At 62.5% G+C, this 27,968-nt stretch overlaps 1 protein-coding gene across 4 annotated transcripts; it reads right to left on the bottom strand.

Annotated features, from left to right (window-relative positions):
- Positions 1–92: 92 nt before the first annotated feature.
- On the bottom strand, positions 93–27,865 carry EPHB3 (EPH receptor B3). Of its 4 annotated transcripts, none has more exons than XM_064516676.1 (16): positions 27,680–27,865; positions 14,127–14,191; positions 13,041–13,713; positions 6,310–6,465; positions 5,796–6,131; positions 4,707–4,831; positions 4,360–4,528; positions 4,159–4,264; positions 3,702–3,799; positions 3,370–3,492; positions 3,025–3,272; positions 2,575–2,790; positions 2,336–2,485; positions 2,055–2,248; positions 1,728–1,883; positions 93–1,416 (listed from the first exon to the last, which is right to left on the bottom strand). In XM_064516676.1, the coding sequence occupies exons 1-16, from the start codon at positions 27,753–27,755 to the stop codon at positions 1,308–1,310; spliced, it is 3,000 nt and encodes a 999-aa protein (XP_064372746.1). In that variant the 5' UTR covers positions 27,756–27,865; the 3' UTR covers positions 93–1,307. The 4 variants fall into 4 exon arrangements, with proteins under 4 accessions (XP_064372746.1, XP_064372747.1, XP_025950595.1 ...); XM_064516677.1 differs by having other exon boundaries at positions 3,702–3,754; XM_026094810.2 differs by lacking the exon at positions 27,680–27,865 and adding an exon at positions 22,007–22,134.
- Positions 27,866–27,968: the final 103 nt, after the last annotated feature.

Genomic DNA, 27,968 nt, shown 5'->3' with positions numbered 1-27,968 from the left:
GCTCCGGCGGGGAGTGGGCAGCGAAGCAGGACGGAGGTGGCGGCGCCGGCTCCGTGCAGCGACAGACACCGATCGAGCAAAGGAAACTCAAGTAAAATTCTTATTGCCTTTATTCTGCCCGTTGCCTCACACAGTCCTGACGGCCAGCACACACGCACGCCACGCACGCACACACTCACGCACACTCACGCACGCTGGGAGTCTCGCCCTCAGCTTGGAGGAACCGGGCTGCAGTAAATAGTCAGAGAAAGGTGAGTGAGTCTTTTGGCAGCAATCACAGCGTGTGTCAGGAGCGGCTCGGCCGCGCCGGCTCCGGCGCCGGCGGGCCCTGCTCCTTCTGCATAAAAACGTGAGGCCGGGGAGGGCCGGGCCTCTCCCCGCGGCGCGGCCTCCCGCCCCCAGCCCCGCTCTCCGTCCCCGCTGGCGGGAGCGTGGCTGCCTTCGGTCCTGGGGGCGGAGGGGTCCCTGTGCAAACGTGCTGACGGCCTTGCTCTGCAGTCCAGAGCTGGCCACGAGAACCAAGAGGGGTAAGAGATGCGGAGCTGGGCACCTGGTCCCCCTCCCTCCCCTTTCTGCTCCCTCTTATTTTTTTTAATATATATATCTATATATATATATTTTTTGCCTAACTCCCTGCATAGTAAAATCTCACTGGGTTCGGATTCTGGCGTGCAAAGCCAAGAAACGGAGCAAAGCCTTCCCTTCGGACACGTTCCAGTGCAGACCCTTGCGTGGCGGGGCCGCGAGGGGCGGAGGAGAGAGAAGTGATTGTCTGGGGCCAGGCGGCCCCTTCCCTGTCGCCGTCTCCACCACGGGCAGCCCCCGAGTCGGCTCGGCCTCCCCTCGCTGCTTCCACGTGGGGGCCAGAGTCGGGGAAGGCTTCGGACGTGTCTGACGGACTTAGCGGACGGGTAAACAGTCTGTGGCCTTGGAGAGAGGTGGGAAGTGAGGACTTGGTGCAGGGAAAACGGGGTAAAAAGAAATCCAAGAAGCAGAACAACTCTTCAAACCGATGGGCACCGAGACAGGGCGGGAAGCGAGGCGTGCCCTCTCTGTCCCATAATCCATCTTCAATATGAAGACCGTGTCGCTGCCTCGTCGCTCCAGGACACAGGACGAAAAGCTGGGCTCCCTCTCGGCACGAGTGCCTCCGATTCAGGGAAGGGCGGCCCGGCCCAGCCTGTCCCAGGCGACCGTCCGAGGCAGGAGCGCCACGTGAAGGGGAAAACGGGAAGCCGGGCTGCACCGCAAACTGGAACCCGGTTGGCAGATTCCCTCGGTCCGTTCGAATGCAGAGTTCCCTGCGGTCAAACCTGAACCGGCAGCGTCTGGTTCATCTGCAGCCTCATGTCCTGAATGCTGCTCAGGATCTTCTTCTGGTGCCCTGCTAGCGTCACCCCTATCCTCAGCAGATCTCTGCAAGGAGGAGGTGACAGATTTAGTGGCCTGCCAGCTGCTATCCTGGCACAAACCCCTGCCAATCTTGCTGCTGCCAAGACCCCATATCTTCATAACAACCTTCTGCCAAGCTCGGGTGTCGCCCTATTGCCACGGGGGATTGGCAGCTCTGGATGCTGAATCCCAGACCTTTACCCACTTCAGAAACCCAGAGCACAATTCACCCCTCCGCACGCACAGGCCAAGGGTGCCAGAGAGGCGAGGGATTACCCACCACAGGCCCAGTCCCAGCCCTCCGTGCTCTCCCTCCTCCATGAGCAGGGACTTACTCTGCAGTCATCTGTGCCACCAGGTCGAAGGAGGCAAAGCCAGCATTGACGAAGTTCTCCTTGTACCGTCCCATTTTGATGGCGTCCAGCCAGTCTCCCACAGTGGTGAAGGTGGTGTAGTCCGGGACGGTGCGGTCCAGGAGTGGCTGTGAGACACTACGGAGCAAGAGAAGCATAGGTCACAGGGAGCAGGGGGATGCGCAGGTGTACTGGAAGTGGGGCTGACTTATCTCTGCTAACCCACAGCCCTAGTCCCAAACATCCCTGCATTCCCTGGGCTTGGGGGAAGCCAGACGAGCTCTGGCTGCAGGCAGGGACATCACTGACCCAGACTGGACGCTGGCGATGACTTTCAGGCTGGCAGCGTTGCGGATGAGCTTGTCCAGCGTGTTGACGATCTGTGCAAACTTGGGCCGCAGGTTGCGGTCACGCACCCAGCAGTCCAACATCAGCTGATGCAGCGCCGTGGGGCAGTCCATGGGGGGTGGCAGGCGGTAATCTTGCTCCACCGCGTTGATCACCTGCAGAGAGATGAGCAGAGGCAGGCTGTGAGTCACCTGAGCGCTCGTGGCTGGCCCTTAGCTCCCCGCTCCCTGGGGAGCACTTACATCCTGGTTGGACATGTCCCAGTAGGGCCGCTCCCCGTAGGACATCACTTCCCACATGACGATGCCATAGCTCCACACGTCGCTGGCCGAGGTGAATTTGCGGTAGGCGATGGCCTCTGGAGCTGTCCATCTGATAGGGATCTTGCCACCCTGCGGGGATACGCAGCTCTATTATTTAGTGCACGCCTGGATGTCCCTCTCACAGCTGGATCTGTGGATCCCCCCCAAGCGCCCCGTACCAGGGAGCTGGTGTAGGTCGGGTCAGCTGGGTCATCCTCCAGGAAGCGAGAGAGCCCAAAGTCAGACACTTTGCAGACCAAGTTGCTGTTGACCAGGATGTTGCGGGCAGCCAAGTCCCGGTGCACATAGTTCATCTCTGAAAGGTACTTCATGCCAGCAGCGATGCCTCGCAGCATCCCCACCAGCTGGATGACTGTGAACTGCCCGTCGTTCAGCTGCCGGGGAGAGATGAGCAGGGTTTGCGACCCTCCGATAGACTGGGGACTAGACCTGCTACCACCACCTTCCTCCTCCCTAGAGCCAACTCTCTTCCCCACTCCACAATGTCACTACTCACAGGTTAGCCCGGGAATATCAGCACGATAGTGCTGACAGAGGAGAACGGGAGCTCTGAGTGGCCCATCCCCTCGCACTGAAGCCCCCAGCCCAGGGCAGGAGGGGACGCTTACCCGGAGGAAGGAGTCAAGAGCGCAGTTCTCCATGAACTCTGTGATGATCATGACAGGGCGGCTCTTGGTCACCACACCCTCCAGGTGGATGATGTTGGGGTGGTCAAACTGGCCCATGATGCTGGCTTCGCTCAAGAAGTCCCGCCGCTGCCGCTCCGTGTAACCCACCTTCAGCGTCTTGATGGCCACAAAGATCTCGCGGCGGCCGGGCAGCTTCAGGCGCCCGCGGCACACCTCACCAAACTCCCCTGTGGGCGGGAAGGGGAGAAGGGGGCAGCATGGTGAGCCGTGAGACGGAGAGTGGAAGCAGTCTCAGCAGTGGCTGTGCCCCACCCCGGGACTTGCCTGCTCCGATGACCTCCTCAATTTTGACGCAGGAGATGTCAATCTCTTTGGCAAACTCCCGGACAGCTTCGTTGGGGTCCTCATAGGTGAAGGGGTCGATGTAGACCTTCATCCCAGGAGTGACTGCAAGAGCAGAGGGGATGTCACCAGGAGAGACACAACATGGGTGACAGACGTGCCAAGCCAACTTTGCACTGGCCATCAGTCCATCCCTCACAATCCCCAGGAAAAGGCTCCCCCTTCCCTGGTGCATGGGGACAGGAGGACACACTTCTCCCCTTCCCTCCTGAGAGAGGGCATACAGAGCCCATGCGCTGGGCTCTCACGCTCACCGTATTGCTGCAGCTTCTCTGTGTACTCAGGATCTGTGCTGTTGCGCTGCTTCCTGCCCAAAGGAGACGAGAGGAGGTTTTCAGAAACCATCCCTTTCCTGATGGGGCAAAGACATTTACTGCCAGCTTCCAACTCCCAGCACAGGCAGCCTATGCTAGAGAGCTTCAGCTCTGGCAGCCCACGAGCAGAGCGATCCCTCTGCCTAAGGGGCAATGGGAGAAGTTGGCCTAGTTCTGCTAAGGGAGGGATGGCGGAGCTCAGGATGGGTGCTGGGGAAGCTGAGATGTGCAGTCCTCCTACAGACCCTGCATTCTGGTACCCATGTGCAGTGGGTCCAGTCCTCCACTCTTAGACTGGAGCTGGAGGGCTCTGCCCACAGGCAAGGTGGGGCTGCAGGCCACACATGAGCAAGCCCCAAATGCAGCTGACCCCCTCTCCTCCCCGCAGAGCCAGTACCTGAAGCAGACGATAGCGATGACCACCACAGCGATGACAAACACCAGCACCGCGGTGGCCGAACCCACAATCAGAGGCAGCTCCTGGAAACTCTTGCTAGTGGAACCTGATGAAGGCAAAGGCAGGAAACAAAGTCAAGCTGGGGGAGGGAGCTTGTGTTAGAGTGCTGAGGGATGAAGGCAGTCCAGCCCTGGTACCTACCATTCTCTGCAGTTGTCTGAAACTCCATGGGGAGGCTGTAGAGGCCATATCCAGCCACTGTGCGTGCCCGGACCTGCACCACATACCGGGAGTTGGCTTTCAGCCCATCCAGCCGCACCATGTTGTTCTGACTGGTGACAGTGTTGGCAATGCCATCACCCTGGCCTTGCTGCAGGGGAGACACATGGATGTCACTTCTGTGAAGGGATCCCACCTGTGTTGTCCCTCTACCCCACCGCTTCCTCCTGCTCCCTGGGCACCCTCTCTGAGGGGACATCCTTTGCTGCAGGGCTGACTGCCAGCCAGAAGAGCTGAGGGCAGGAAGGCCACCCTACACTCTGCTTTACCTTCTCAGAGTACTTGATCTCATAGTCGAGAATGATGCCGTTGGGTCTCTCCGGGGGAGTCCACGACAGTGTCATGCTGTTCCCAGTGCTGCCCTGCAGGTGCATCGTAGGCACAGCGGATGGGGCTAGGAAAGGGGACAGGAGAGAAATGAGGCTGTGCCAACACCTGCTTGGCACCGCTGCCGCCCAGCAAGGCTGGCAATGCAGCTGGACACACGGTCTGTCCCCAGACATCCTGCGCAGGATGGCAGACACCACTCCAGCAACTACCCAGGCCCACCCAGTCTGCAGGCAGCACCTCCACAACTCCAGCAAGGCCACCTCTACCAGCCTATGCCCTCCACGATCCTATATCCATAGGGAGGACTCTCTCTGCCTGGGATTGGCTCACATAACCCCAGTGGAAGGGCATGGCAAGCTGGGAGACTCAATCCCACAAGTTTCTGGAGGGAGGGGCAATCCCGGCATCTTGCAGCCAAGCTGATACCAGCCCCTTGGAAATAGCTCCAAGGTAACATTTCACCTCATGCCTAGCTGCAAAGTTGTCCAAGGAAGGGCCCTGCCTGCCGAAAATGGGGCTCCACGCCCTCCTCCTCCACTTGCCAGGAGCTCCCTGCTCCACCCCACTGATGAGACCCATGAAATCTGATCAGAGCGCGGCGGCTGGAGATTACCAGCACGCTGGAGCCAGGCCAGAGCGGGAGGAAAGAGGGAATGGCAGAGCACTTGGCTGGCTGCAAAGGTTTGGGCTGGTGCTGAGCTTTCCTGGGCCCACAGGGGAGAAATCTCATTTCCTTCCTCCTCCCTTCACAGCAGGCACAACATCTCTGGGGTGGGTCTAAGAGATCCAGAGCTCTCCGGAGCATCTGCCAACCCTGCCCTTCTCTGCTTGCATGAGTTCTGATCTCATCTCCTCCAGGGATACACGTTTAAACGGAGAGGAGAATTTACCCAGGGGATTAGATGCAGGCATGGAGAGCCTGTAACGCAGCAGCACAAAGGACCGCAGCCTCAAAAGCTGTCAGCAAGAAATCCCTGCTCCGCTCTGCGGCGGAGAGCCACCCCCTGCTCGCTGGCAGCAACACTGACCTGCCTGGTTGGTGGTGATGTTGACAGAGGCGAAATGGGGAGAGTAGGGGCTCTTGCTGGAGATGCCGTTCACGGCCTGGATCTCGAAGGTGTACTGGGTGTGGGCCATCAGGTTGCTGATGTAGATGCGACGCTCAGTGAGGCCGAGCTGGCGTGGCACGAACTCCACGTTGTCGTCACAGCGCGTGCACACACGCCTCTCCACGCTGCACTTCTTGCAGATGACGTTGTAGAGCAGGTCATCCCGCCCGCCTGTGTCCCGCGGCTCACTCCACTCTAGCACCAGGGACGTCTCATTCACGTTGGAGATGACGCTGCGGGGGGCAGATGGGACGCCTGTGGGGTGAACAGAGAGCACAAGGGTTAGGGACTGCTGCCACGCACCCCCTGCCCAGCTTGCCTCCCCGGGTGGCCAGGGTACACTGCCTGCCCCAGGACCAGATCCGTAACCTCTAGACCTCCCCTCCGCTCCCTGCTGCCGGGCTCTGCCCTGCTTGCACAGGGCAGGACTCACTGGTGCAGGCACTGTCTGCAGGGTCTGTGTCCGCCCGATAATAGCCGTTTCGACATGTGCAAACCGTTGCTGCTCCAGAGGTCGTCCGGCTGTTGGGAGGGCAGGGAGAGCAGGGGCCTTCCCCTTGCTTAGACTTGAAGGTTCCTGGACCACACGCTGGAAGAAGGGAAAACAAATCAGCATTACAAAGTGCACCCAGAGAGCATCTGCGATTCCCCCCAAGGCTGCGCAGACCCTCCCCTGCTGCCCTGCAAAGTCTCTGATCGGCAGCTTGAGGGCCAGGGGCCACCTGCAAGCCTTTCCTCCACAGGCCGTTGATGCAGATGCTGCTGCAGCCTGGGCTGAGAGGGAGAGTAAAGAGTGCCATTCCCTGCATTCCTCGACCGCTTGCTTGGCGAAGGCTGGGCCCCCTCCAGCAGTCAGCTCTGCCCCCCAGGCCAGCTCTTTCAAGCGGGGAGCGTGTCCAGGGATGCTCTTCCCAGGCTCCGAGGGCCGCCCTGGTCTGCCGCAGGCCCCCTCCCCAGCACTGCCTGCAGGACCCATCCCCACCCCGTCATCACAGCTGGCCAGGATGAACCAGAAACCTCCCACTGACCCAGGGGAGGCCAAATCCCAAGCTGCTTGTGACTGGGGGCTCAAGGGCGAGCTGGGCACCGTGCTCAGCAGGGCTGGCAACCCAGGAGAGGGCTGCTGTGGGGTCCTGACACTGAGAGGCTGAGCCACCCCGGCCTGCCCAGCTTGGCTGAGCTCACCCCAGTTCGCTGAGCAGTGCCCTGGCTGGGGAGGGTGGTCCAGCCAGGAAAGCAAGTCCTCCTGCTCTGCTTCTTCACTGCATTTCCCGAGGAGAAGCGTCCCCATGCACGGGCTCCCCCTTCCCCAGCTCTCTGCTCCGCTGGTTCCCCTGCTCTGCCCAGCGCCCTCCGCCTCCCGGGGAAGCAAAACGGGTAAGGGAGGCCCCAGCCCTGCCACGGCAGCCCCCAGTGCAGCCGCTCAACCTGAAACCTCCTGCCTAGGGCACTTCAGCCACTTCTGAGCTCTGGGGCCGCTGGCATCCTCCAAGCCAGGCTCAAGTAGTGTGCCGAGCAAGATTAAAACATTCCAGCAGGCCCTTGGCTGAATAGCTGCTTTGACCGCACTGCCAACATCTCACCCCCCCACGCTTCCGATCACAGTCCTTCAAGGAGCCACAAGTCCCGGCATCTGGGCTCGGCTCGAGCCGAGGAGCAGAGCAGCCTCAGGAAAACAACCCGCACCTTCAAACAGCCTAGTTTATCGTAGCCCTGTACCAAGCAGGCGGCAAGGGGGGGCGGGAGCAGTTCCAAACTGTGCTGGTGCTGGGGCCTGAGGCTAGGCACGGGAATCGGGTCTTCGCTCTGCATTTGCTCCCTGCCCCGGAGGAGGGCACCTCCTCCTCTCTCCTGAACGATGCCGAGGGCATTTAACCCTGCCGAGGGCATTTAACCCTGCCGGCAGCCCGTCCCCAGAGCGGAAACCTGCTGGCCCATGCCTGCCACATGACATCACCGCAAACAGGAGGAGGTTTCTCCTTGCTTCATCCGAGCCGGAGCAAGTGGAAGTTTCCTGTTGTGAGGCATCTCCTGACACCCTCCGCAGGAAGCTTTCCGGCTGGCAGCGGTGGCCGGCGCGCAGGGTGTGGAGCGCCACTGAATCACCCGCTGGCTCGTTTCGCCTTGGCCGGCCCCGCGGGTTCCCGTGCGCGCGGCGCTCGCTGCCGGGCCCCGGCCCAGCCCTCTCCGGCTGCCCCAGCCCGCGGAGAGGAGCTGGCGCCTGCCCAAGCAGCTGCTGGCATCTCTGGCCCCTCGGTGCCCCTGGCCAGCACTTCCCCATGCCGCGGTCGGCGGGCTCTCCAGCCCGCGAGCCCGGGCCTTTCGGCACGGAGACTCCTGGAACCTCTTGGACAGGAACGCTCAGGGCTCAGAAAGCTGCCAAACATGCTTTGGTTATGGACAGGAGCCCAGATCTGTCAGGGACGCAGGGACAAACCCCCTGAAATAACAGGCTGGCGGGGGGGGGATGAAGCTGGAGCAAGCAGAGTTTGCAGGAAGCCGAAAAGCCCAAGCGCGGCATGAGGGCTGGGGATGGCGAGGTGCCCTGGGGAGGCTCCAGCCGGGATGGGCGCACTTTGCCTCCCGCTCGGGACAGGGCGCTCCGGCACGCGGGAAGGCACTGCCGCGGCCGCCTCGCCAAGCGCCCTGCCTCCCGCTGCAGACGCAGCGCTGCGAGAGCCGATGAAGGTCATTCCCGCGGACCCGCCGTTCCCCCGCCGACCCGCGAAAGAGGGAGAAGAGCTACTTCCCACCCTGCTTTAGGCAGGGAAGGAGGGAGAGGGACCGAGGCCCCGATCCACTGCAGCGTTTAAGTATCCAACTCCCATAAATCAGAGCGTAAAGACCTTGGTGGCAGCCTGACAGCTCTCAGCCACATTTGAAGCCTGTAACAGAAGTGAAAACTGATCCCAGGTCCCTGGTGGATAAGCCGCTGTGTCATCTCTTCTCTGCAAGAAACTGCCTGTACGACGAGTGCTGTCTTGGCCAGCGCGCCGGGGAGCGAGCCGGGAGCGCCGGAGCGGGGACGTGGCTCCCTCCAGCCCCAGCTACGGAGCCGGGCGCCCCTCTCCCCCCAAGCGCTTCGCATAAGCACTTTTCTCACTCAAATAAAACAACAGTCCTGGACCTTCACACACAGATCACATCTCCCGGCGCCGGGCTGCAGCCACCTCTGGGGAGAACATGACAGCCCGTGACAGTCACGGGATACCAGGTTGGGGAGCTGAAGTGGTCTCCCGGGCTAAGGGGGAGCAGAAGGTGCCTGGCCTGACAGCTGGGAACCGCTGCAATGGTGCTTGCTCCAGGCACGGGGGGAGGCAGCGGCACAACCCCACATCCCTGCAAAAGCTGCCGCTGCACCCTTCTTGGGGCGTCCCGCACCCCAGGCAGGATGGTGCAGGGCCCCTGCACAGCGCTTCTTCCCGTGGCCCCGCCGTGCCAGTGGTCCAGGTCACGGAGGCCACGCTCTTCCCAAACGCAGTCCGCACCCCGGTGAGCCAAGCCCGAGGGAGGGAGCTGAAAAACACCAAAATAAACCCATCATCGCGGCCTCCGAGCGCGGCGTGACTCATCGCACACGCAGCCAGCGACTACCGCGCGGGACGGGGGCAAGCAGCCGCACCGCGGGCCGAGCATCCTCCAAAACATTCGGGCGTCTGGGCAAAACTTTCAGGGCAGCAGGGCACGGCACCGCGTCCCCATCGTCAGCCCCGCGGTCTCCCTGCCCCGGTGAGCTCCCGCTTTGCTGCGGTGCTCTAGAGCTGAACAACAGCCCTGAACGGCTGTTTAAGGTCTCGGCTGCTTTTCTATCCACGCTGCTGCCTTCCAGTCTGGGCAGCGTCTTCCCATTTCCCTCTCCCCCTGCAGGACTCAAAACACAGAGCCGCGCTCAGATCTAGATAAATTAAACCGATCGCATCCCTTTGTCCAGCCACCCTGTAATTTCTTTACAGGCAGCAATCAAGCTCGCCTGGGACGATTGGTGCTTTATGAGCCTACCGCTCACTCCCTTCGCTCTTTCGTAAGTGCCTGCAGATGGATTAGAGCCGTGGAAGCAACAGTCTAGCTACGGCCGAGGCGGCGACTCTCATTTTAAGTCTCTTTTAAAAGGCATTTGATTTTTTTTTTTTTAAATCATCCTCTGGGAGGAAATATTTCACGCTAGCGCAGTGCAGAAGTGAATGGAGTAAATTTGAAGGCGACTGGGGGGGAAAGAGCCCTCGGGTGTTTGAACGGTGCCATCCAAATAACAGGTGGGAAAGCAATTTTTTTTTTAAAAAAAGGAAAAAAATTGCAATAAGCAGAGCCATCTTCAGAGCCACCCCGGGTCACACGCAGGACGGCAGAAGCAGATTTCCTTGACCGCGTTACAAGTAACCCATTGTGGAGCTGCCCGGCTTTCAAACGCCGGCTTTCCCCCGGCCGCGCTGCCTTTGATCCGCAATCCCGGACAATTAATAGAAGGCAGTTTCACTTCCTGGTTTCCGTGCAGCGACCTAGTGTCGCAACGCAAAGCTGCAAACAGTTGGCGAGGGCTATGCTTGCCTGGCATTTTTTTTAATTCGTGGCGATGTTTCCATTAGTCACTGATTGCAAGGAAAATTTATTTTTACAGAATCCAGATCCTGGCCCCGCTCTGACCTGACAGCACTTCTCGAGCGCGCCCGAGTTCACAGCGGCCAGCACCTTCCAAACCGCCCCCTCCACTGCCGCTGCTGGGGGATGAGGAGGAAATCAAAAAGGCACAGAAACAGGCTCGAGGAGAGGACGGCGTCACACCGTGCACCGGCTCCCCAGGCGCTTGGGATATTCATTTACAGCATCACGCGGCCACGAGCCTCCTCTCCGGCGCAGCACGAGCTCCGTGGTGCTGCGAGCGGCCCCGGGACCGATAGCCGCGTCCCGCGCCGGGATGCACCCGCACGGCCCCGGCCGCATCCGGAGGGCACGGCAGAGGCGAGGATGGATGGACGGACAGACGGACTCTCGTCTCCCCTCCTCCCCCCGGCGAAGGCTGCCTCCGCAGCTCCGCGTGGCAGGGAGTGCGTAGGAAGCAGCGCAGCCCCCAGAAGGGCCATGTGCTAATTAAATAAAGATAATGAGGCTGCGAACGAGATGCCAAATCAACGCTGTGGCAACTTGCGACTAGAGTGCCAGCTACCAGCCTCGCGTACCGCATTACAAAGTGTGCCAAAGGAATGGCCCGCGGCCGCGGGACGAGCCCTCCGCTCCCCTGGGAGTGCGGTGCAAGCTGCATTGTAGCAGGTCTGAATACGAAGCCTAATCCCGGCTCTGCACGGAGATAAAGAGGAGGAGGAGCAGGAGGGGATCTTCAAAGGCCACGCAAAGTCTGGGTAAAGGGGGAGATTTACAACAGGGCTTATCCCATCGAAGCAGCAACTCGGTATTGTTATTTATTAAAATGCCATCTGGCACTTAGAGGCACTCTTCACCCATACACCTCGGAGGGGGCTACCGAGCAGGGCGGGGAGCGCTGAAACGGGAGCCCTGCCCGGCTGCGGCTGCGTGTCTCAACTCCACGGCCGCCCCCGATGCCGGCCCGGCCCCGAGGTGCTACGACACCGTGAGCTCTCGCATCAGCGGGCCAGGCGCCGCGGCACGGGCCGGTGGTGCCTCGCAGCGCTGCGGCGTGCTGTGCCCAGGGGTTTGCTCAGAGGCGGCAGTTGCTCTCGGGGGCATTTCTCCTGGGCGAGCCACAAAAGGGAGAAAAATTTACCGAAATGCTGTAATGAAACGGTCGACAAAGAGACAGAAAATGGAGCTGCCTCTCTAGGTCCTCCAAGGCCTTTTCAGCTGTTTCCACTTAAAACACACCATCACATGGCGGAAAATCTGATGGTACGAGTGCAGTGCATCTTTCCCGGGGAAACGTGAAGACACCCTTTTCACGCGGCAGGATGCCCACGGCCCGGCACAGGCTCCCTGCCTGGTGCGGCAAGAAGCTGAAGCTCGTGAGAAAATCATTAAGGCGCTGCCCAGGGGCTCTGCAGCGATGCCCCGAACCCGTATGGGAGGAGAGGTCCTGTCCGGGCCGGTCGGAGGCCCGGGCGCGAGCCGAGCCGCTCTGGCTGAACCCCACTGCCCCGAGTGTCTGCTAAGAGTGCAGGGCCTGGGCCAATGATCCCGTCGAGCTTGAGGCGCCCAGCGCCGGCAGCCCACCCGATCCTCACTCCCACGTAAGCCCTCCAGCCGAGGGGCAGCCCTCCAGCCGAGGCCACGCAGGGGTCCCGCGTGCGAGCGGCCCTGGTGCAGACGGCTCCCAGGGACCAGGCCGCTCCACAGGACAGCAATATCCACCCAGGCAGACTGCTCCCTCATCAACACGTCCAACTGGGGCTGAAGCAGCAACCCCACACAACCCATGGGCAGACCGTGGTAGCTGCAGGATGGCTCCGACAGACCTACGCTACCACGCGGGCTGGCCGCCCACCTCCTCACCCTGCTCCACATGCCAACGCGCAGCCTCCTTCCCCCAAGGTGGGCCGGGGAGCGCACATTCCTCTGCCGCCACGCGTCTCCCCCACCCGCCTTCCCGCAGAGCCGGGCAGGGAGCGCGCGTGGCTGCGTGCCGCTCTCCAGCAGCTAGCCCAGCAGGGCCCCGAGCACCACCGGCGTTTCTGAACGCTCCCGCGCAGCAAACGCGAAATTACGCTTGCCAGGAACAACCGTCCACCCGAGCCACAAGCACCTCTGTGCAACGCAGGAGGGGGAGAATGGAGACATTGGACACTCGGCAGCAGGGGTGTAAAGGAGATTTTGATAGCACTTGGGGGCTTAAACCTGCTGGGGGCACGTTGCACCTCACAGACCCCTGCTGACAATCATCTCCTTGTGAGAAGATGCGTCCTGCTGAGCGCAGGTCTCAAAACCCAACGCGTGCCACAGTACGTCACAGCAGACATAAGCAAGACTGCACCAATCTGGACCACTAAGTCTTTAACGCTTCAGGATACTGAGCCAAAATGCAGACCAGTACTCTGAGACACCATGCAACTAAAACTCACTCTGTCCTCAAGGAGCCCACTGAGCTCCCAAGTCTCCAAAAATGAAACTAGCCCAATGCAAAACCAGCTCCTCTGCATCAACACATGCTTGCTAACATAGTGGAGGGGTCAAGACATTGCCACTCAGCCACACGCTTACCTTGGCACTGGGTATCCTTCATGGTCGGCTCATATCCAGCAGCACATGTACAAGCTCCCACGGGTACCATCCACTCACCGTCGCCATTACAGTACAGCTTCAGGGGTACAGACACTTCCACCGCGTTAGGGATGCAGGTGCCCGGTGCAATGACGAGAGAGGTGGGCTCAGCCCCTGTTAAAGTCTCCGGGAAGATAGCAAAGCCAGCAATGGTGTTGGAGCATTTCTTGTAGAAAGCCCGGACAGAGATGAGGGACATGCAGGCTCCCAGGTCCTGGAAGGCCAGATAAAAACCATTCTTGGAGAGGGGGCCAAAACTGCGCACCTTGGTGTTCATGCGGCCAGACTCCAGCTTGGAGAAGCTCTCATCAGGGGCAATTGTATCCACTTTGATATAGGGGTTCTCCATCCAGAAAGGGCTATTTGCAGAGGCAGAATCTGTATCCGATTCATAATAGAAGAGGTTGAACGTCTCTTTGCAGGAACCTGGGATGTTGGGGATGCTGTTGCAGTCCCGCACAGTGAATTTCAGCTCCACATAAACACGCTGGACGTCCTGGCGCTGGATGAACTTGGTACGAAGCCAGTTGTTCTGGTTGGCCTCCCGCACGTTGCATACCTGGTACGTGCGGATGGGGTTCATGGCCTCATCATAACCGCTAACTTCTTCCCACTGCAAGAGGGAAGGGAGCAGGTTAGACCATAGGACAGGGAGATGAGCGCCATGGACACATCACTAAAGCAAACAGCATGGGGTGGGGGGGAACCGGAAAACAGTTAACAGGGAAGAGCAGCAGTTGTGCCTCCACCCGTCCCAACCCTGCTGGTCCTTCCTTGGTCATCAAGGTGAGTAAGAGCAATCTGGGCCAGGGACCATGGCGTGCCTACACGCTGCCATCCGCGCTCCAGCTCTGCCAGCACGGGTAACGAGGAGGCAATTTCACAAGGCAAGAGGGCGAGTGTGGCAGGGAACGGAGAAGATGCAGCCAGCTCTGCGGAAGGGGCTGGTGAGCAATGCCCATTCCCGAGGGGCCAGAGCCAGCGGCGCCCCTTGGAGGTTGGGACCAGGGACGGCTCCAGACTTACCCCTGTCTCCGGATGAGTCGTCCATGCCAACTCGGAGGTCACCCACTTCGTGTCCATCAGGGTCTCTGGAGAGAGAGAGAGAAAGGAAAAAGAGAAGTAATTGGAGATGAAGGCCAAGATTAGAGGAAAAAAACAGGAGGAGTGGGGGAGAAAAAAGCTTAGGCTGACATTTCTGTGGAAAACAGCAACTTGGGGGGTGAGACGTGGTGGGAGGAGGGGGGAGCGGAGCAGACAGACTCCAGATTTCTGTTCTCCTGTCAAGAGAACAGGAAGAGCGAGATGTCCCCAGGGAGCCGTGAGGGAGCAGGGAACCGGCAGGCCCGGGAGCAGGCCAGGTGGCGAGGGGGAAAGGCGGTGGGGCTGCCGTCTCCAGCCACCGGCGCAGCTCACCGCGCTTCCCGCCTCCCCCTCCCCAGCTCCCGGCCCGCGGCGAGGGGGTGCCGGCGGCGGAGGGCCAGGCGCCCCCATCCACGCCCTCCCCCTCCGCTTTGGCACGGCGCGTATTTACTGTGGCTGGGGTTGAAAGGGCCCGTTCCCATGACAGGGCGGTGCGGGCCAGGCAGGTTTATCCAGAGGAGGAGGGACCAGCAGGCTGCTCTCCCAGAGACGCCCCACATCACTCATTTTACAAGAGGGGAGAAGAATTTGACCGTCTGGCCAACATTCCTGGAGCAGGCTACAAGACAAACCACCCCGGCAGCATTCCCTGAACAGCCCCAGCCCCAGCCTTGGGGGAGCGAGACGCTCGTCTGGGAAGAGCCGCGATCGCAGGCAGCTGTCGCTAATCCCAGGCAGAGCCGCGTGGCTCCTCGCAACCACCATCCGCAGCAAACGGGAGGGACGGGGGGGAACGGGCACCCCGGGACCCTCTGGCCCCTTTCCTGGCCGCGCAGAGCCTGGTGCAAGCAGGCTGCAAACGCCGGGCAAAGCCACAGGGCGCAGAAACCACCCGCGGCGCGGCGTGGGGGGGCTCGGACACCTGCCCCGAGCCAAGCCCTCCCGGCACGCGGTGCGCGCTTGGCTCTGCAGCCCGACCTCTGCTGCCAAGCTGGCCTCCCCACGGGGCAGCCCAGTCCCGAAGCCTCTGCCCCAAGCCGCCGCACCGCCCTTGCGTCCCTGCCCCAGAGCACGGAGGCAAGCGCGGCATCTCCGAGGGGGCACGGCTGTCCCCAGCGCCGCAGCGCCAGAAGGCAATTTTGGCTTCTTTCCTTCTACGCCAGGAAAACCATGGCTGCCCGGGCCAACGAGGAAGCACAAAGGAGGAAGGAAACGCTCCCACGTTACGGGGTTTGGGAGGTAAACACCACCTCCCTCCCCCCCCCGTCCCACCCAGAGCAGAGCGGCCAGCAAACACCTGCCCTAGCGTCCGAGGATGGGTTGGAAGCAAGCGCCAGCCCACGTCCCCCGAGGACGCGGCCGCGAATGCCGCCGCAGCCGAGGTAAACAAGCACGCTCCAGGATGCGTGGGCTCCCCGATCCGCCTCGCTGCTCGCCAGGATCCCGGCCCGGCCGGAGAACCTGCCCTGCGTAAACAGCCCGGCCGAGACGATCCCGAAACAAACAGCACCGCGGTGTCAGCACCAGCTGCTAGCAGCAGCAGCAGGCAGAGCTGGCAGGGAGGCAGTGTCGAGGACAAAACCGATGACCCCCCTCATTATGCCACGAGCCCCCCCGTGCCTGCCCTGGCGCTGCTCGCACTCCCCAGAGCCCAGCTCGGAGCGGGACAGGGGGCTGGCAAGCGGGATTGGAGGGGCAGCATCCGTGCCAGGAGAGGACAAGCAGACACCAGTTCCTCTGTGTGCAAACAGGACTAGCACAAAGGTAGTTATTAGGCAATAATTATTTGTTGTTTCTCAAAACACAAACAAAGGGGCATCCAGCAAAAACACAGGAACAAAAGGAAGCATCCCCCCACCCAACCGGTAATTAGGGAGAACCTGTCGCGACCGGATGCCGCGCGGGTACGGCGAGGCGCAGAAAGGCATCGGACGCCTGCAGGGAGGACGGCTCCGGCAGAGGCAACCTCCGCCCGGCTCGCAAAGCCTCCCCAGCACTGGCTGCCGCTCGGTGCGGCCTCCAGACGCCCACCACGCTCCTTGGAGCGCCTCACCCCGGCCTGAGCAAGCAGGGGAGAGGACGTGGCTTGCGGCGGGCGCGGACTCCCAGAGCGCTTGGCCGGGCATCGCCAGGGCCAGGCGCCCCGCACAGAAGGGACAGGGCGAGCAGGGTGGAGGCCGCAGGGCTGCCGGCAGGTCAGGACGAGGAGCCTGGGACAGCCCGCGCTCGCCAGCGGTCCCGGTGGGAAGCGCCCTTCTCCGCGAGTGCCGATCCGTGACAGACGCCCGGCTCTGACAGGAGCCTCGCTGCCTGCATCCTAATTTGGCAGCATCTGCCAGCCGACCGGAGGAGGAAAAAAAACTGACAGAGCCGAGCAGGCCGTTGGCCCGAGAGCCACGTAAATGGCATAGAGAGAACACGCAAATGGCATAGAGAGAAGGGGGAAGAGAAGGAGAAAAAGGCAAAAAAAAAGAACAAATCACCGAGCCACTCGACGAAAGGAAACAGGGCCAAGTGTGGAGGGCAGAGGGTGGTTTCCATGGCCCGCAGCCCGAGCGGGAGGGAGAGAGGGGCCAGGTAGGGTCGCTGGCCTTTCGTAACCTCCCCTCGCAGCCCGCCTGCGTGTGAAGGTCACGCACAGATGGCCCCGAGGGCGGCTGTTTTCAGCAGCCCCGCGACTCGCGGTGCCACGCTGAGCCGAGCTGCCTGCAGCAGAGCGCGGCAGAAGCCACTTTCTGCCCTTAAAGCTGCCGCGCTGATTTCTCAGCGGACCGACCCCGAAATTCCCGGCCCCCATCCGTGCGGGCCCGCACCAGCCGTCCAAGGCTGGGTGAGAAGGGAAACCGGCAGCTTCCCACCGTTGGGGAGCAGCTGGCCGTCTCCTGCCTCGAAGGCGCTGCAGCAAAGCCAGGCTCGGATGAGGCACCAGCAGTTTCCAGCTCAGGAGGTTCCTGGGTGCTTTGGAGGACGTGAATGGAGTCAGGGCTGGCCGAGCAAGTGAGTCAAAGCCTTTCGGATCTGGTACTCCAAAGCAAGAGCTCGGTCCTATTAGTCAACTGGAAATTGGCTTCCAATTTCACCAGCTTTAGGAACTCACCCGGAGGCTGCTCTATCACTCCAGGCTGCCATCCTGGGGAGTTGTCCTCTCCTCAACTCCAGCCAGGTAAAGGGAAGGATTGCTCAGGCAGACCAGAAGCCCTGCTATGGTTTGGCAAGCCTGGCTGGCCACCACAACCCCCAGGTCAAAGCAGGATTTCCATGGCAGAGACGAATCCAGTGCCAGGGATAGGTAAGTCTCACTTCTCAGACAGGGCTGAGGTCAGAGCACTGCTCCTGCAGCCTCCTCCCTGCCCCGCACCATCTCCTCCTACGCACATCTTGAGCTGCAGGAGAGCAAGGGTCCCTGCTAACAGCTTGCCCGTCACCTCTGCAAAGCATTTCGTCGGGCATTTTGCGACCCGGCCTAGGCCCATCTGCAGACTGGGACCTCTTCCCACGCAGGGGCTCAGGAATGCTGCGCACATGGTCTGAGGCCAGCAAAGCGTTTGAACTCCCCCTAAGAGGCCCAGAGCGCCCGTATTGCATTGCTCAACGGCAGACAAATCCAGCAGCTACAGCGGGGTCTGTACTTAGCACTGGCTGAGCAAGAAGGGAAAATTTTTTCAAGATGAAGCCGCTGGGGAAGACTCAACTGTCTCCACCAACCGGCTCAGAGTCGAGCGCTCTCGCCTTTGAACGTGGGGACTGCCTGCTTTATCAGGATGTGCTGGCAAGGTGCGACGCCAGCTCCTCATCCCGGCGGGGAGCAGGGAGCGAGTACGGAGCATCCTGGAAGAAGGCAAGGGAGGAAAGTCAGTAAGGACACCCACGCAGCCAGGCTGCAAACAGAGGAACCTGTTCTGCAACGCCGCTGTGCGCTCTGGGAGCTGAGCGCGCCATCGCACCCGGCCCGGAGGAGCTGAGTCCAGACTGCCCCGAGAGCATGGCCCGGGCACCAACCCAAAACACAGCTCTACCCCAACGCAGTGGCTGCTAGCAGGGCACTGGGTGCAGGGCTGCCTCCTCCTCCTGCCACCGTCACCAGCATGGGCTCCTCTGCAAGGAAAGGCAGCTTGTTTAGGACAGCGGGAGCTTGGCGGGATTTGTTTGCAGTCCTGGTCACTGCCTGCTAGTCAAAAAGCCACCCAAACGGGGCATCTCCCGTACATTTTAATTTCCTTCTCAGTTTTGAGATAATTACAGCAGGAACGAGCGGCCTTGTGCACTCCCCATTCAAGCACCTATCGGTACAATTAATCCCAGCACCGCTCTAAACAGCGGCACAAAGGGCCTTTGGTGCAGGGCCCTTTATCTGGGAACAAAGAGCTGCCTGTGGGAGAGAACCTGAGGTTGCACTTTTCCCGCTGACGAGCGCTTTGCGTACACAAAAGCGGAGCCACACAGAGCGCCGCGCGCCGGGCCGGCCCGCGCGGGGAGACCCCGCTACGCACTTCCCTGGCCACGCCGCCCACCCCTCCTCCAGGAGGGTCCTTCCCCCTTTGACCCCAGCTAAACCCGATGGCTGTCCTCCCCGGCAGGGCCACCAGCAGGGCAGGGGACGGCCCAGCGCCGGGGGACTCGCACACGTTGCCTGGGAGAAGCGCTCCCGTCCTGTTCGGCCCAAGACGGAGCACGTGCTCCGCAGGCAGGACACCTCTGGAGCAGTCGCACATGCAGGAGATGGCAACCTCAGAGGCTTTGGCGCTGGGCAGCCCATCGTGCCAAGTGCCCACGGCAAGCCTCGGCAGCGAGAGCCACGCCAGGAGGCGGAGGGAGGCTCTTGCCGATGCAGAGGAGAGCAAGGGAAGCAGAGAGGAAGACTGCAGCCAGGGAGGAGGCAGCAGGAGGAGCCAGCGTGGCACCTCAGGGCGAGCAGCCCTGCACTGCAGCACCCGGGACGGGCGGCTCCTGCTCTGGGCCACCGTGCCGGGCTGGGCAGCGCAGCGCTTTGGCAGGCCGGGGGCACTGGCGGGGTTGGAGAGGCTGGCGAAGGTGCCTGCAGACGCTGTCTGCCAGCTCCCTCTGCAGGGACCGGGCTGGCAGCGCTGCTGGCACACCACACAGCCCCCGTGGCCGCTGTCTCCCTGGCCAGCTTGCAGGCACCTCGGGAAATCCCAGCTCTCCCGGGGAAAACAGCAGCGTCCCCACCGCTCCCCCGGACGCAGGGCTAGCCCCACGGTGGTGCCCCGGCGTGCAGCCCCAGCACGCGGCGCAAGGTGGGGGGCTGTGCACGGTCCCGCCTGGCTCCCCCAGGCTCTGCAGGCCAGGCAGGCCAGGGGCGGCGTGGTTCAGCCCAAGGGAAGGGCTGGAGTGCTCCCTATCGCCGCCCACACTGGGAAACGTCCTTCTGCGGAGCAGGGCGCCTGCTTCCCAGCGCAGCGGCTGGCAGGAGCTGGGGGAGAGGAGACGTGGGGGAGCCCCAGGAGCGGGCTGCCCCCTCCCGGGAGGGCAGGGGTCAGACAGCCCTCACCCTCCAACACGCACGCTCCCCTGGGTCCAGGGCGAGCCCACAACCTGCCAGCGAACCGGGACGAAAGGGAAGAGGGGAGAAAAAAACTGGGGCCTGTATCACAGCTGTGGCCCTTCGTGCCAAGGGCGTTTGGCCCATCATCAAAGGGGATCGGATTTGCTGAGGCAAATGATGACACATCCACTTCAAGCGGGGCAGGTTCTGCCTGCTGCTGGAGGCGAGCCACCAAAGTGAAGTAGTACTGTGGGCACTTAATAATAGACTCATTATTTCTGCATTACGGCAGGGCCCAGAGGCCCCAACTGAGATTAAGGCCCCTTTGTACACACACCGCACGCATGCACAACGGCCAGCAGCCCCTGCCCCAGAGAGCCAGCTAGCCAGCGGCCGAGGACGGGCAGCACCTCCGGTCCTGGCAGCCGGAGGCCCCGCGGACAGCTCGTGATGCAGCCTGAGATGCCAAGTCCTAGGATGCTCAAGGGGAAAGCTTGCCGCATTCTCCCCCCTCCGTTTCCCAATCCTGCACCTGCGAGGGCAGCCAGAGCCAGGGGTGTAATAAACTCACCCTGGGAGACGGAGGTCCTGTGGCTCTGAGCCACCAGCCAGCTACATCACCCTCGCCTTCCCCCCGCCCTGACCCCAGTACCCCACACCTCCCGGATCTGCAGGTCCAGCTCAGATAAGCACGAGCTGCCTGGCATCCCGGACAGAGGAGCACGGGAGCAACCCGCCAGCCCCGGCTCCGCCGCCCACCCAGCCAGCCGCTAACCGGCTCAAGAGGGGTTTTCCGGCCGCGTGCTCCTCACCAGGAGCTGTTCCCTGATGGCCGCGAGACAGACTGAAGCATGTGATGCAGGACAGGTGCCAGCTCTGTGACTGCAAAAGGCAGCTGAGGGGCAGCACCCGGGACACGGGGAGGATGGGTGTGCTCGCTCCCTCCTGGTCACGCACTGGGTCGAGCCGGGAGGGCAGATTTCTGCTGCACGTGTGTCACCCTGCGTGACCAGGACCAGCCCCGACCACACCAAACTGGGCTGCAGCGCCCGCACTGTGTCGTGCACGGCTGAGAGCCCCCGAACCACAGCACTTGCAGCCTGCTGCTTCTGCAGCAGGGTGACAGGTTCCTGCCCAGCAATTGCACCCCAGAGACTCAGCTGCAGCCTGGACCTGCGCAGCCCCTGCAGCCCCATCGGAGCCCTGACAGGTCCTGGTGCCAGGCTCCGGCCCCGCAGAGCGGCCATATCGACACTGGGAGAGGACACGAGCCAGCTGTCCAAGTCCAGCTCTGCACTGCAATTACTGTTCTATTAATACCTCAGGATTTCGGATGGCAGAGCCTGGTGCACCACGCCGGGGTCAGCTTTGCTGCGGAGGAGCTGCCATCCCTGCCCACGTGGTGGACGTGCCCTGATGCTTGCTGCTTGTGCTCTCCCAGAGGAAAGAGCCCCCTTTGCTCTCCCAGGCCACAGGAGAGGGGAACAGACCTGTGGACAACCTCCCAGCCCTGTGTGCCGCCTTGCGGGTGCAGATCCAGCCAGTTTATCCCACTAGCCTTAAAGCAGCTGCCCCTCACCCGGGATGGACACATCCCTGCCTAGCAAATGGGAAGAGCCTGCTCTCTGCAGCTCCCTGCCACGGGCTCCCGCTGGACAACGTGACCAGCCATCCTGGGCAGGCGGGAGCTCTGCAGGCCAGCAGGCAGGAGAGATTTATAGGTCGCCGTCCCCAGCAGGAACGGCCATGCAGCCGCCCTCCACTGCCACAGAAATAACTCATCCGCTCGCGAGGCGCCAGACCTGTTCGAGCCGCGAATACCATTAACCGGGACGTAGGCAGCAAATCGGCCCGCAAATCCGCCCTCATTTCCAGGCTCTGCTACGAGAGGGAAGTGCTCCCAACCCGCCTGGAGTGCCGGCCACCTCCTTCCGCAGCGGTGTCACCCCGTGCCAGCGCCCCGACCATGGCATCACCTGGCAGGTGTCCCCAGGGGGCTGCAACGCAGAGCCGGGCTGCGTGCGAGGGACTGGCGCCAGCTCTTCCACGCCGCGCGCCCAGCTCACTGCGAGGCTGAGGGAGGGCCGGTGGGCGTGGATGGAGAGCCCCCAAGTCCTGGAGTGGGGAGCGAGCTGGACACTGCGGCCCCCGGAGAGGACAACCGCTTGCAGCAGACTGCGATCTGAAACACCTCGCTCACCCCCAGCTCTGTTTTTTAGCAGATTATAGTTTTGGATAGAGTCCAGGGAAGGAGTAATGATATGTAAAAAATGCCCCCTCTCCCCCCAAAAACTTACTCGCTGCACACACAAACGCTCACCCCGCAGACAGGGCGGTTCGGCTGCCAAGCTGCATCCCATCCAGTCAGCTCCGAGCAGGAGTTTCTGCCAAGATTTCCCTCCTCTCTCCTGCCTGGGGCAGTTACCCAAATCTCCGTGCTGCACTCTGCTTGCTTCCTCCGACTCTCCTCGAGCACCGAACCCATCTGGAACTGTTTAAACCCAAATATCCTTCCCACCCCCCTCGCCTCTCCCCCCACCCCCAAAGTCAGATTCTTCCAGAGTTAAAACAAGCACAGAGTCAGGAGGGGGTGCCGGGCCTGGCTGACTCGCTCCTTCATTTCAGTTTAATTTCTGGGGAACTAGAATAAATCTGTTCCTGGCGATCGTTCAAGCCCTGCACATTTTTCTCATTAATAAAAAAGGCCTTGGATCGCATGCCATTTGTGCGTGCATGCCGAACGCCCCCCTTCCCCGCTCGCCGCCTCCCTCCCCCCAGTAATCCATAACGCGGGGTCTCACTGGTGCCTCCTCGGCTCTCGCCGGGCAACTGGACGAAGCGGCCGAGTGACAAGCGGGACGGGCAGGAGCGGCCAGCCACCCCCCGGCCCCCTGCCCCACGGATGGATTTCAGCCGCTCGGCGAAGGGGCCTTCGCAGCAGCCCCACCTCGGATGGGAACCGCTCGGCGCAAATCCCCCGGCAGCTGCTGCCACTGGGCAGGAAAACCCTCGGCGGCCGCGGGGCCGGCTCCCGCGGGATGGGATGGGGTGGGGGACGGAGGGGCTCCGGCGAGGGGATGTCCCGGCCCCCCTCCCGCCGCTGGGGGCATTCCTGGGGAGGGGGCCGGGAAACAGGTGTTTGTCAACAGCCCTTGCCACACGCGTGAGAAATGCCAGGCCCCCGCGGCAGCGGGGAGCTTAGCGACACGCAAATAAATAAATAAATAAAAACAAAGAAGTAGACGAGCCCTCACCCCCAACCCAGCCAGCCCCAGGCCGCCGCACACTCCCAGAGAGTGTCCGCGGGGCCGGAGTGGAGGCTGCCTCTTCCCAAGATGGCTCCCCTCCTCCCTCAGAGAAGCGGCTGCGACCCCTCCGGCAGGGACCTCCGAAAGCGGCGGCCCTGCTGTGGGAGGGGGCCACGGCCCCTATTCCCTGCCAGGCCGAGCAAGGCCCTGATGGCAGACAGAGCCGAAGCCTGGGAGACAGAGGACAAGCCCTTGGCCAAGAGTGGCAGGCGCCAGTCCGGGCCCTGCGCAGGCTGCCTGCCCCAGCCTACAAAATGGCTCCTGGCCTGGCAGCCCCACGAGGCCCGCCCTACTCCCCGTGCTGGCATATCCACGGGGGGCTCCTCTGCACCCTGCTTTTCTGCTGTGAGGGAGGACAGCCCCGTAGCCAGCAACCCCGTCCCAGGAGGCTGGGAAACGGCAAACACGAAACATCTTCCCAGCCTTCGAAACGGCAGCCCCTCCCGCGGCCTCCGCGCCGCGTCTCCCGGCCCTCCTCTGCCAGGCGCAGGCGCCTCCCAGGCCGTGGAGGGAGTTGTGGGCGGCTCTCGGCGAGCGTCGGGGGGCCGCAGCCCTCTGCGGGGAGCCGCCAGCCCCCCAGGTGCTCCGCCGGGAGCAACACCGGGTTAAACCCGGGGAGGAGCGAAGGGCAACCTGACGGCCCAGCGCCCCCGGCCCGCTCCTGCTACCCTTCCCCCTCTCCGTGCCGGCTCCCAGGCAGAGACGCTTAATCCCGACAAACCAGTTTGACTCAGCACAACAGGAACGGCCACAATTTTAAAAACATGCGAGTGTGTGATTCAGAGCGCTCGGGCTGTTTTAATTAAACGCCAAGCGCCCATGTTCCAGTAGCAGCAGCGAACGGCTCACGGAAAGAAAATGCAACCGACTGGTTTCCCCAAATATCTCCGGCAGTAAGTCATCACAACAAAACAGGGAGTTTCGGTTCATTCCTTAAAAACCGGAGGCCGCTATTCGCCAGCCTCTCCGGCCGGAGCAGCGCGGGCAGCGGCCAGGCGAGGCTGCGAACGCGGGCGGCCGCCGTGCTCGGCGTGCGCAACCTGGCTGCGAGTCCTTCCCTCTCACCACCTCGCCACATGCTCCGCTCGACACAAAGGAAAGCCCTTCTCCCCCCGCCCCGGAGTGCGGGCCAAACAGGCTTCCACTAACACCGCTCTTTTTCCCTTTTTCTTCTTTTTTTTTTTTTTTGCAAGGAACGGGAAGGTTTAATGAATCCAGCTAACGCGACAAAGCCCCACGACCCGCTTTCTCTCGTAGCCCTACCCCAAGCATCAATAAAACAGCAGGACTAACTTCCATGAATCACCCCATCGCGAAGCAAGCCGTTTCAGTGAAAAGTAATTAAACGAAAAGCAAATCTTCCTGCCAAGAAAATACCTGGCAGTTCCAGTGCAGGGGTCAATTAAGCAGGGGTTTGTCAGCGCAGCGCACTGTTCGCAGGCAGCCCACAAAGCTCCGCGGGAGCTTCGGAGCAGCCAGCGGATTGAGCCCAGGCGAGGAAATAAAACCCCCTGTCCCGCAGTTTTAGGCTAAATCCTCCCAGTTTGGGATTCAGGGAAGCACAACGGCGCTCGAGCATCGTGCTAGCGCCCCGGTCAGCTCAGGGCCACGCGTAGCAAGGGGGGGGCTCCGCTGCCGTGAGATTGCTGCCGGAGCAGCACATGCAAAACCCCAACTTTGAAGGGAGACGGCGCCGCTCGGCAGTGGCCATCCACGCTCTCTCCCGCCAGGGTATTTAGAAGCCTGAGGGTTTTAACCCCAGACGGGCGGAAACGGCCTTGAAACGCAGTGCTCGCCCTGCCGAGGCCTTCCCTGGCGCTCAGGTCCCCCGTCCCGGCTGGGCTCCTCTCCTCCTCGCTTTCAAATCCGCCACCGGAGAAAGGACCTGCTGTTGCCCCTGGACAGAGCATTCCTTCTCCGGCAGGCCCGGGGACTGCTGAACCGGCGAAGAAAAACACATTGTGACTTCAAACGAGCCCAGCGCGCTCACAGGATCTGGAGAGAAACCATTTTCTCCTCGGCAGCACAAAGCCCTCACTGAGAGGCTGCCGAGCGCGGCTCCCCCCGGCCCCGCGCGCGGGGGCCTGCCGAGGAAACCCAACGCCGCGCCGGCCCCCCGAGGACGGGCAGCGCGGCCACGGACCCGCAGCCCAGCCGGCGGGCAGGGGGAGCGGGGTGGCGCGGTGCCGTCGGCTCGAGGACGCGAGCGCCAATTTATGGCCGCGGCGGATTTACGACCGGCGCTAACGTACCCGAGCGAACGCGCGCCCGAGATTTACAGCGGCGGCTCCGTCGCTCCGGTCCGCGCCGGGAAGTGGCTTTGCAAGCGGATGGAAACACTGAGTGCGGCGGGAGCTGCTGAGCCCGACGAGGTGGCGGGGACCCAACCTCTCCCAGCTCCGCTCTGCCGGCAACTCTCCCTCCGGAGAGGACAAAAGCAAAGGCGGGGGGAAGTCATCCCCGAAAACGCTCGGTGGCTGGCAGCCCGGGCCCCACTCGCCGCCTTCGGCCTCCGACCCCGCTGCGCACTCGGGAAGCCGAGCAACTCTGGCTGCTCTGTGGCCAGAGTGGTTTTAGCATCTCCTCTGGGCTCTCCATGCCGGGTGCAGCGGCCGGACGCCGGCGGGCATCCCCGTGCCGCCCCGCTGCAGCCGGCCTCGCAGCGCCGCGGCATCCCCGCGCCGCCCGCACACCTCAATGCTCCCCGCAGGCTGTGCCGGGCCCCCAAGCCGCCTTCCTCCTCTGTTCCCCAACTCCCCGGAGGAAACTAATTACAAGCAGCGCCGTAGCGGGCTGCCCGCGGGCCAGGGCCCCGCACCGCCGGGGAGGGAGTGCTCCTGGCCGCCGCTTCGTCCCCTGCTCAGCGCACAAGGTTCACAAGCGCTCTCTCGTGCGTGGCGATTTGCACCGGCTCCGAAGGCTGACGTTTAGGAGTTTACAGCTGCCTTAGCATCGATCCCAAGAGGGAAGGGAACAGGCCGGCTTCTCCCTTTCCACAACTACCATTGCGTAGCGGGGGAGGGAAAAAAAAAAAAAAAAAAGGAAGAAAAAGAAAAAAAAGAAAAAAGGAAAAAAAAATCACTGTCTGCCCAGCAGATTACGGACCAAGCAGGCCTGGAAACCCCAGCTCAGCTTCGTACAGCCTACACAGGCGATCGATTCCACACACACCCCAAAAAGAAAGAAGAAAGAAAGAAAAAAACCACTGCGAAAAGAGGGAGGGTGAAAAACATTTGTAACAACAAAGTCCCAAACTTTTTTTACGCAGCCCAAAGCCAGAGGAAACCTTCCATTTTTTCCAAGTGGCAGCAGGTAAAGGCTTCTGCCCGCAGTAACCCCCAAAATAAACACCCCCCCACGGTCGCAGCCCAAACATTGCAACACGGGGCGATTGCAGCGGAAGCCAGAGAACAAAAATGACTACAAACAAAAGCCACGGCCGCCCCTCTCCGTTTTCTTCACCACAAACAATCCGAGCAGAATAAACAGAAAAACAGCCAAGTGAGTGTTTTCAGAGGAGACTTGGCTTGTTTTACCAACAAACCGGGAGATTCTCTTTATCTGGGATTTTTTTGGGGGTTTTCCCTCCCTTTTCAGCACTCGGGGCCTCCCCCCTTCCCAGCCCCCTCTCCCGCCCCCTTTTATCCCTTCGAGCGAGGTTTCAGTTGCGGGACGCGGGCAAAGGAGCAGCCCCGACACCCCGGCCGTGCCCGCGGGGGCCACGCACGCTTGGTCCGCAGACAAAATCGCTTCTCCCCCCGCTCCCCGCGGTTCACAGCGCGGGGAGAGAGTTAAAACGAAGAACTTGGCCCGGCCGCAGCAGGCCGCGCCGCCCCGGCCTCCTCCCTCCCCTCTGCCCCACCGCGCCGGCGGCCTCCCCGCGCCCCAACCCCGCATCGCCCCGCCGCCCGGAACGCGCCCTGCCAGCGGGAGAAAATTAATTGCCTTTTTATCTCCGACTGAACCAGAGAGCAGCTTTTTTTCCCCCCTCCTCCCTCCCTGTTTTCTTTTCCCCAGTCTCGCGGATCCAGCGGGGGAGGGAGGCAGGCGGGGGGGGAAGGAGGGCAGTTCGGAGCAGCCGGCTCGGGGCGACGGGCCCCACCGCGCCGCGGCGACCCCGCACGGCGCCGCGGGGGTTAAGCTGCCCGGGCCCCGCTGCCCCGGCCGGGAAGGGACGGAGCCGGACGCAGCCCGCCGCACGGACACTCCTCCGGCGGCCCCGCCAGTTTTGGCACAACGCGAGCTTCCACTGAAAGAAATATTAATTTTCCAGTCCTCTCGGTGGCGGCGAAAAGCCTCTGGACGTGAAGCGAGTATCCAACGAGGCGCCGCTGCCTTACGGGCGCTGGCAGCAGCTCGCCGGCCGCGGCCGCCTCGTCTTGCCCGCGCAGGGCTCCGCGCCACGGGGCGTTGACTCTGAAGCCTACTGATGGCGGCGGGGCGCCCCGCGGGCGCGCTCCCCGGAGCCGCGCCGAGCGCCCGCCAGCCCGGCCGCGCTCCCACGGCGACGAGCGCCCGCGGGGACCGCGGTTCCCCCGCCGCCGACAACGCGGGGGCGGGAGCCGGCGAGGCCCGGGCGCCCCCCGAGCAAGCGGCGCTGGCAGGGGGCCCCGGCGCGGCGGGCACGCCCTCCCGGGGCCGCGCCGTGCCCGCCCGGTGCAGCGGCGGCGGCGGCGGGCACTCACCTTCCAGCGCGCGGCGGCCGGCGGGCAGCAGCAGGAGCAGCAGCAGCGGGAGCAGCGGCGGCGGCGGGGCGGCCATGGCGGGAGCGGCGGCGGAGCGGCCCCGCCGGACGCGGCGGTCCCGAGCTGGCGGCACCACGCGCGGCTCCTCTCGCCGCCGCGCCACGCTCGCGCTCTGGCGGCGCCGCCGCCGCCGCCGCCGCTCAGCCGCGCGGGGCGGGGCCCGCCCGCCAATCACCCCGCCCTTGGCAACCCGGCGCCCCTGGCAACGGCGAGCGCGGCGCCCATTGGG

Source organism: Dromaius novaehollandiae, chromosome 9, assembly GCF_036370855.1.
Source record: "Dromaius novaehollandiae isolate bDroNov1 chromosome 9, bDroNov1.hap1, whole genome shotgun sequence".
Classification (NCBI taxonomy): Eukaryota; Metazoa; Chordata; class Aves; order Casuariiformes; family Dromaiidae; genus Dromaius; species Dromaius novaehollandiae.
This window is presented reverse-complemented; position numbering and strand designations above follow the sequence as displayed.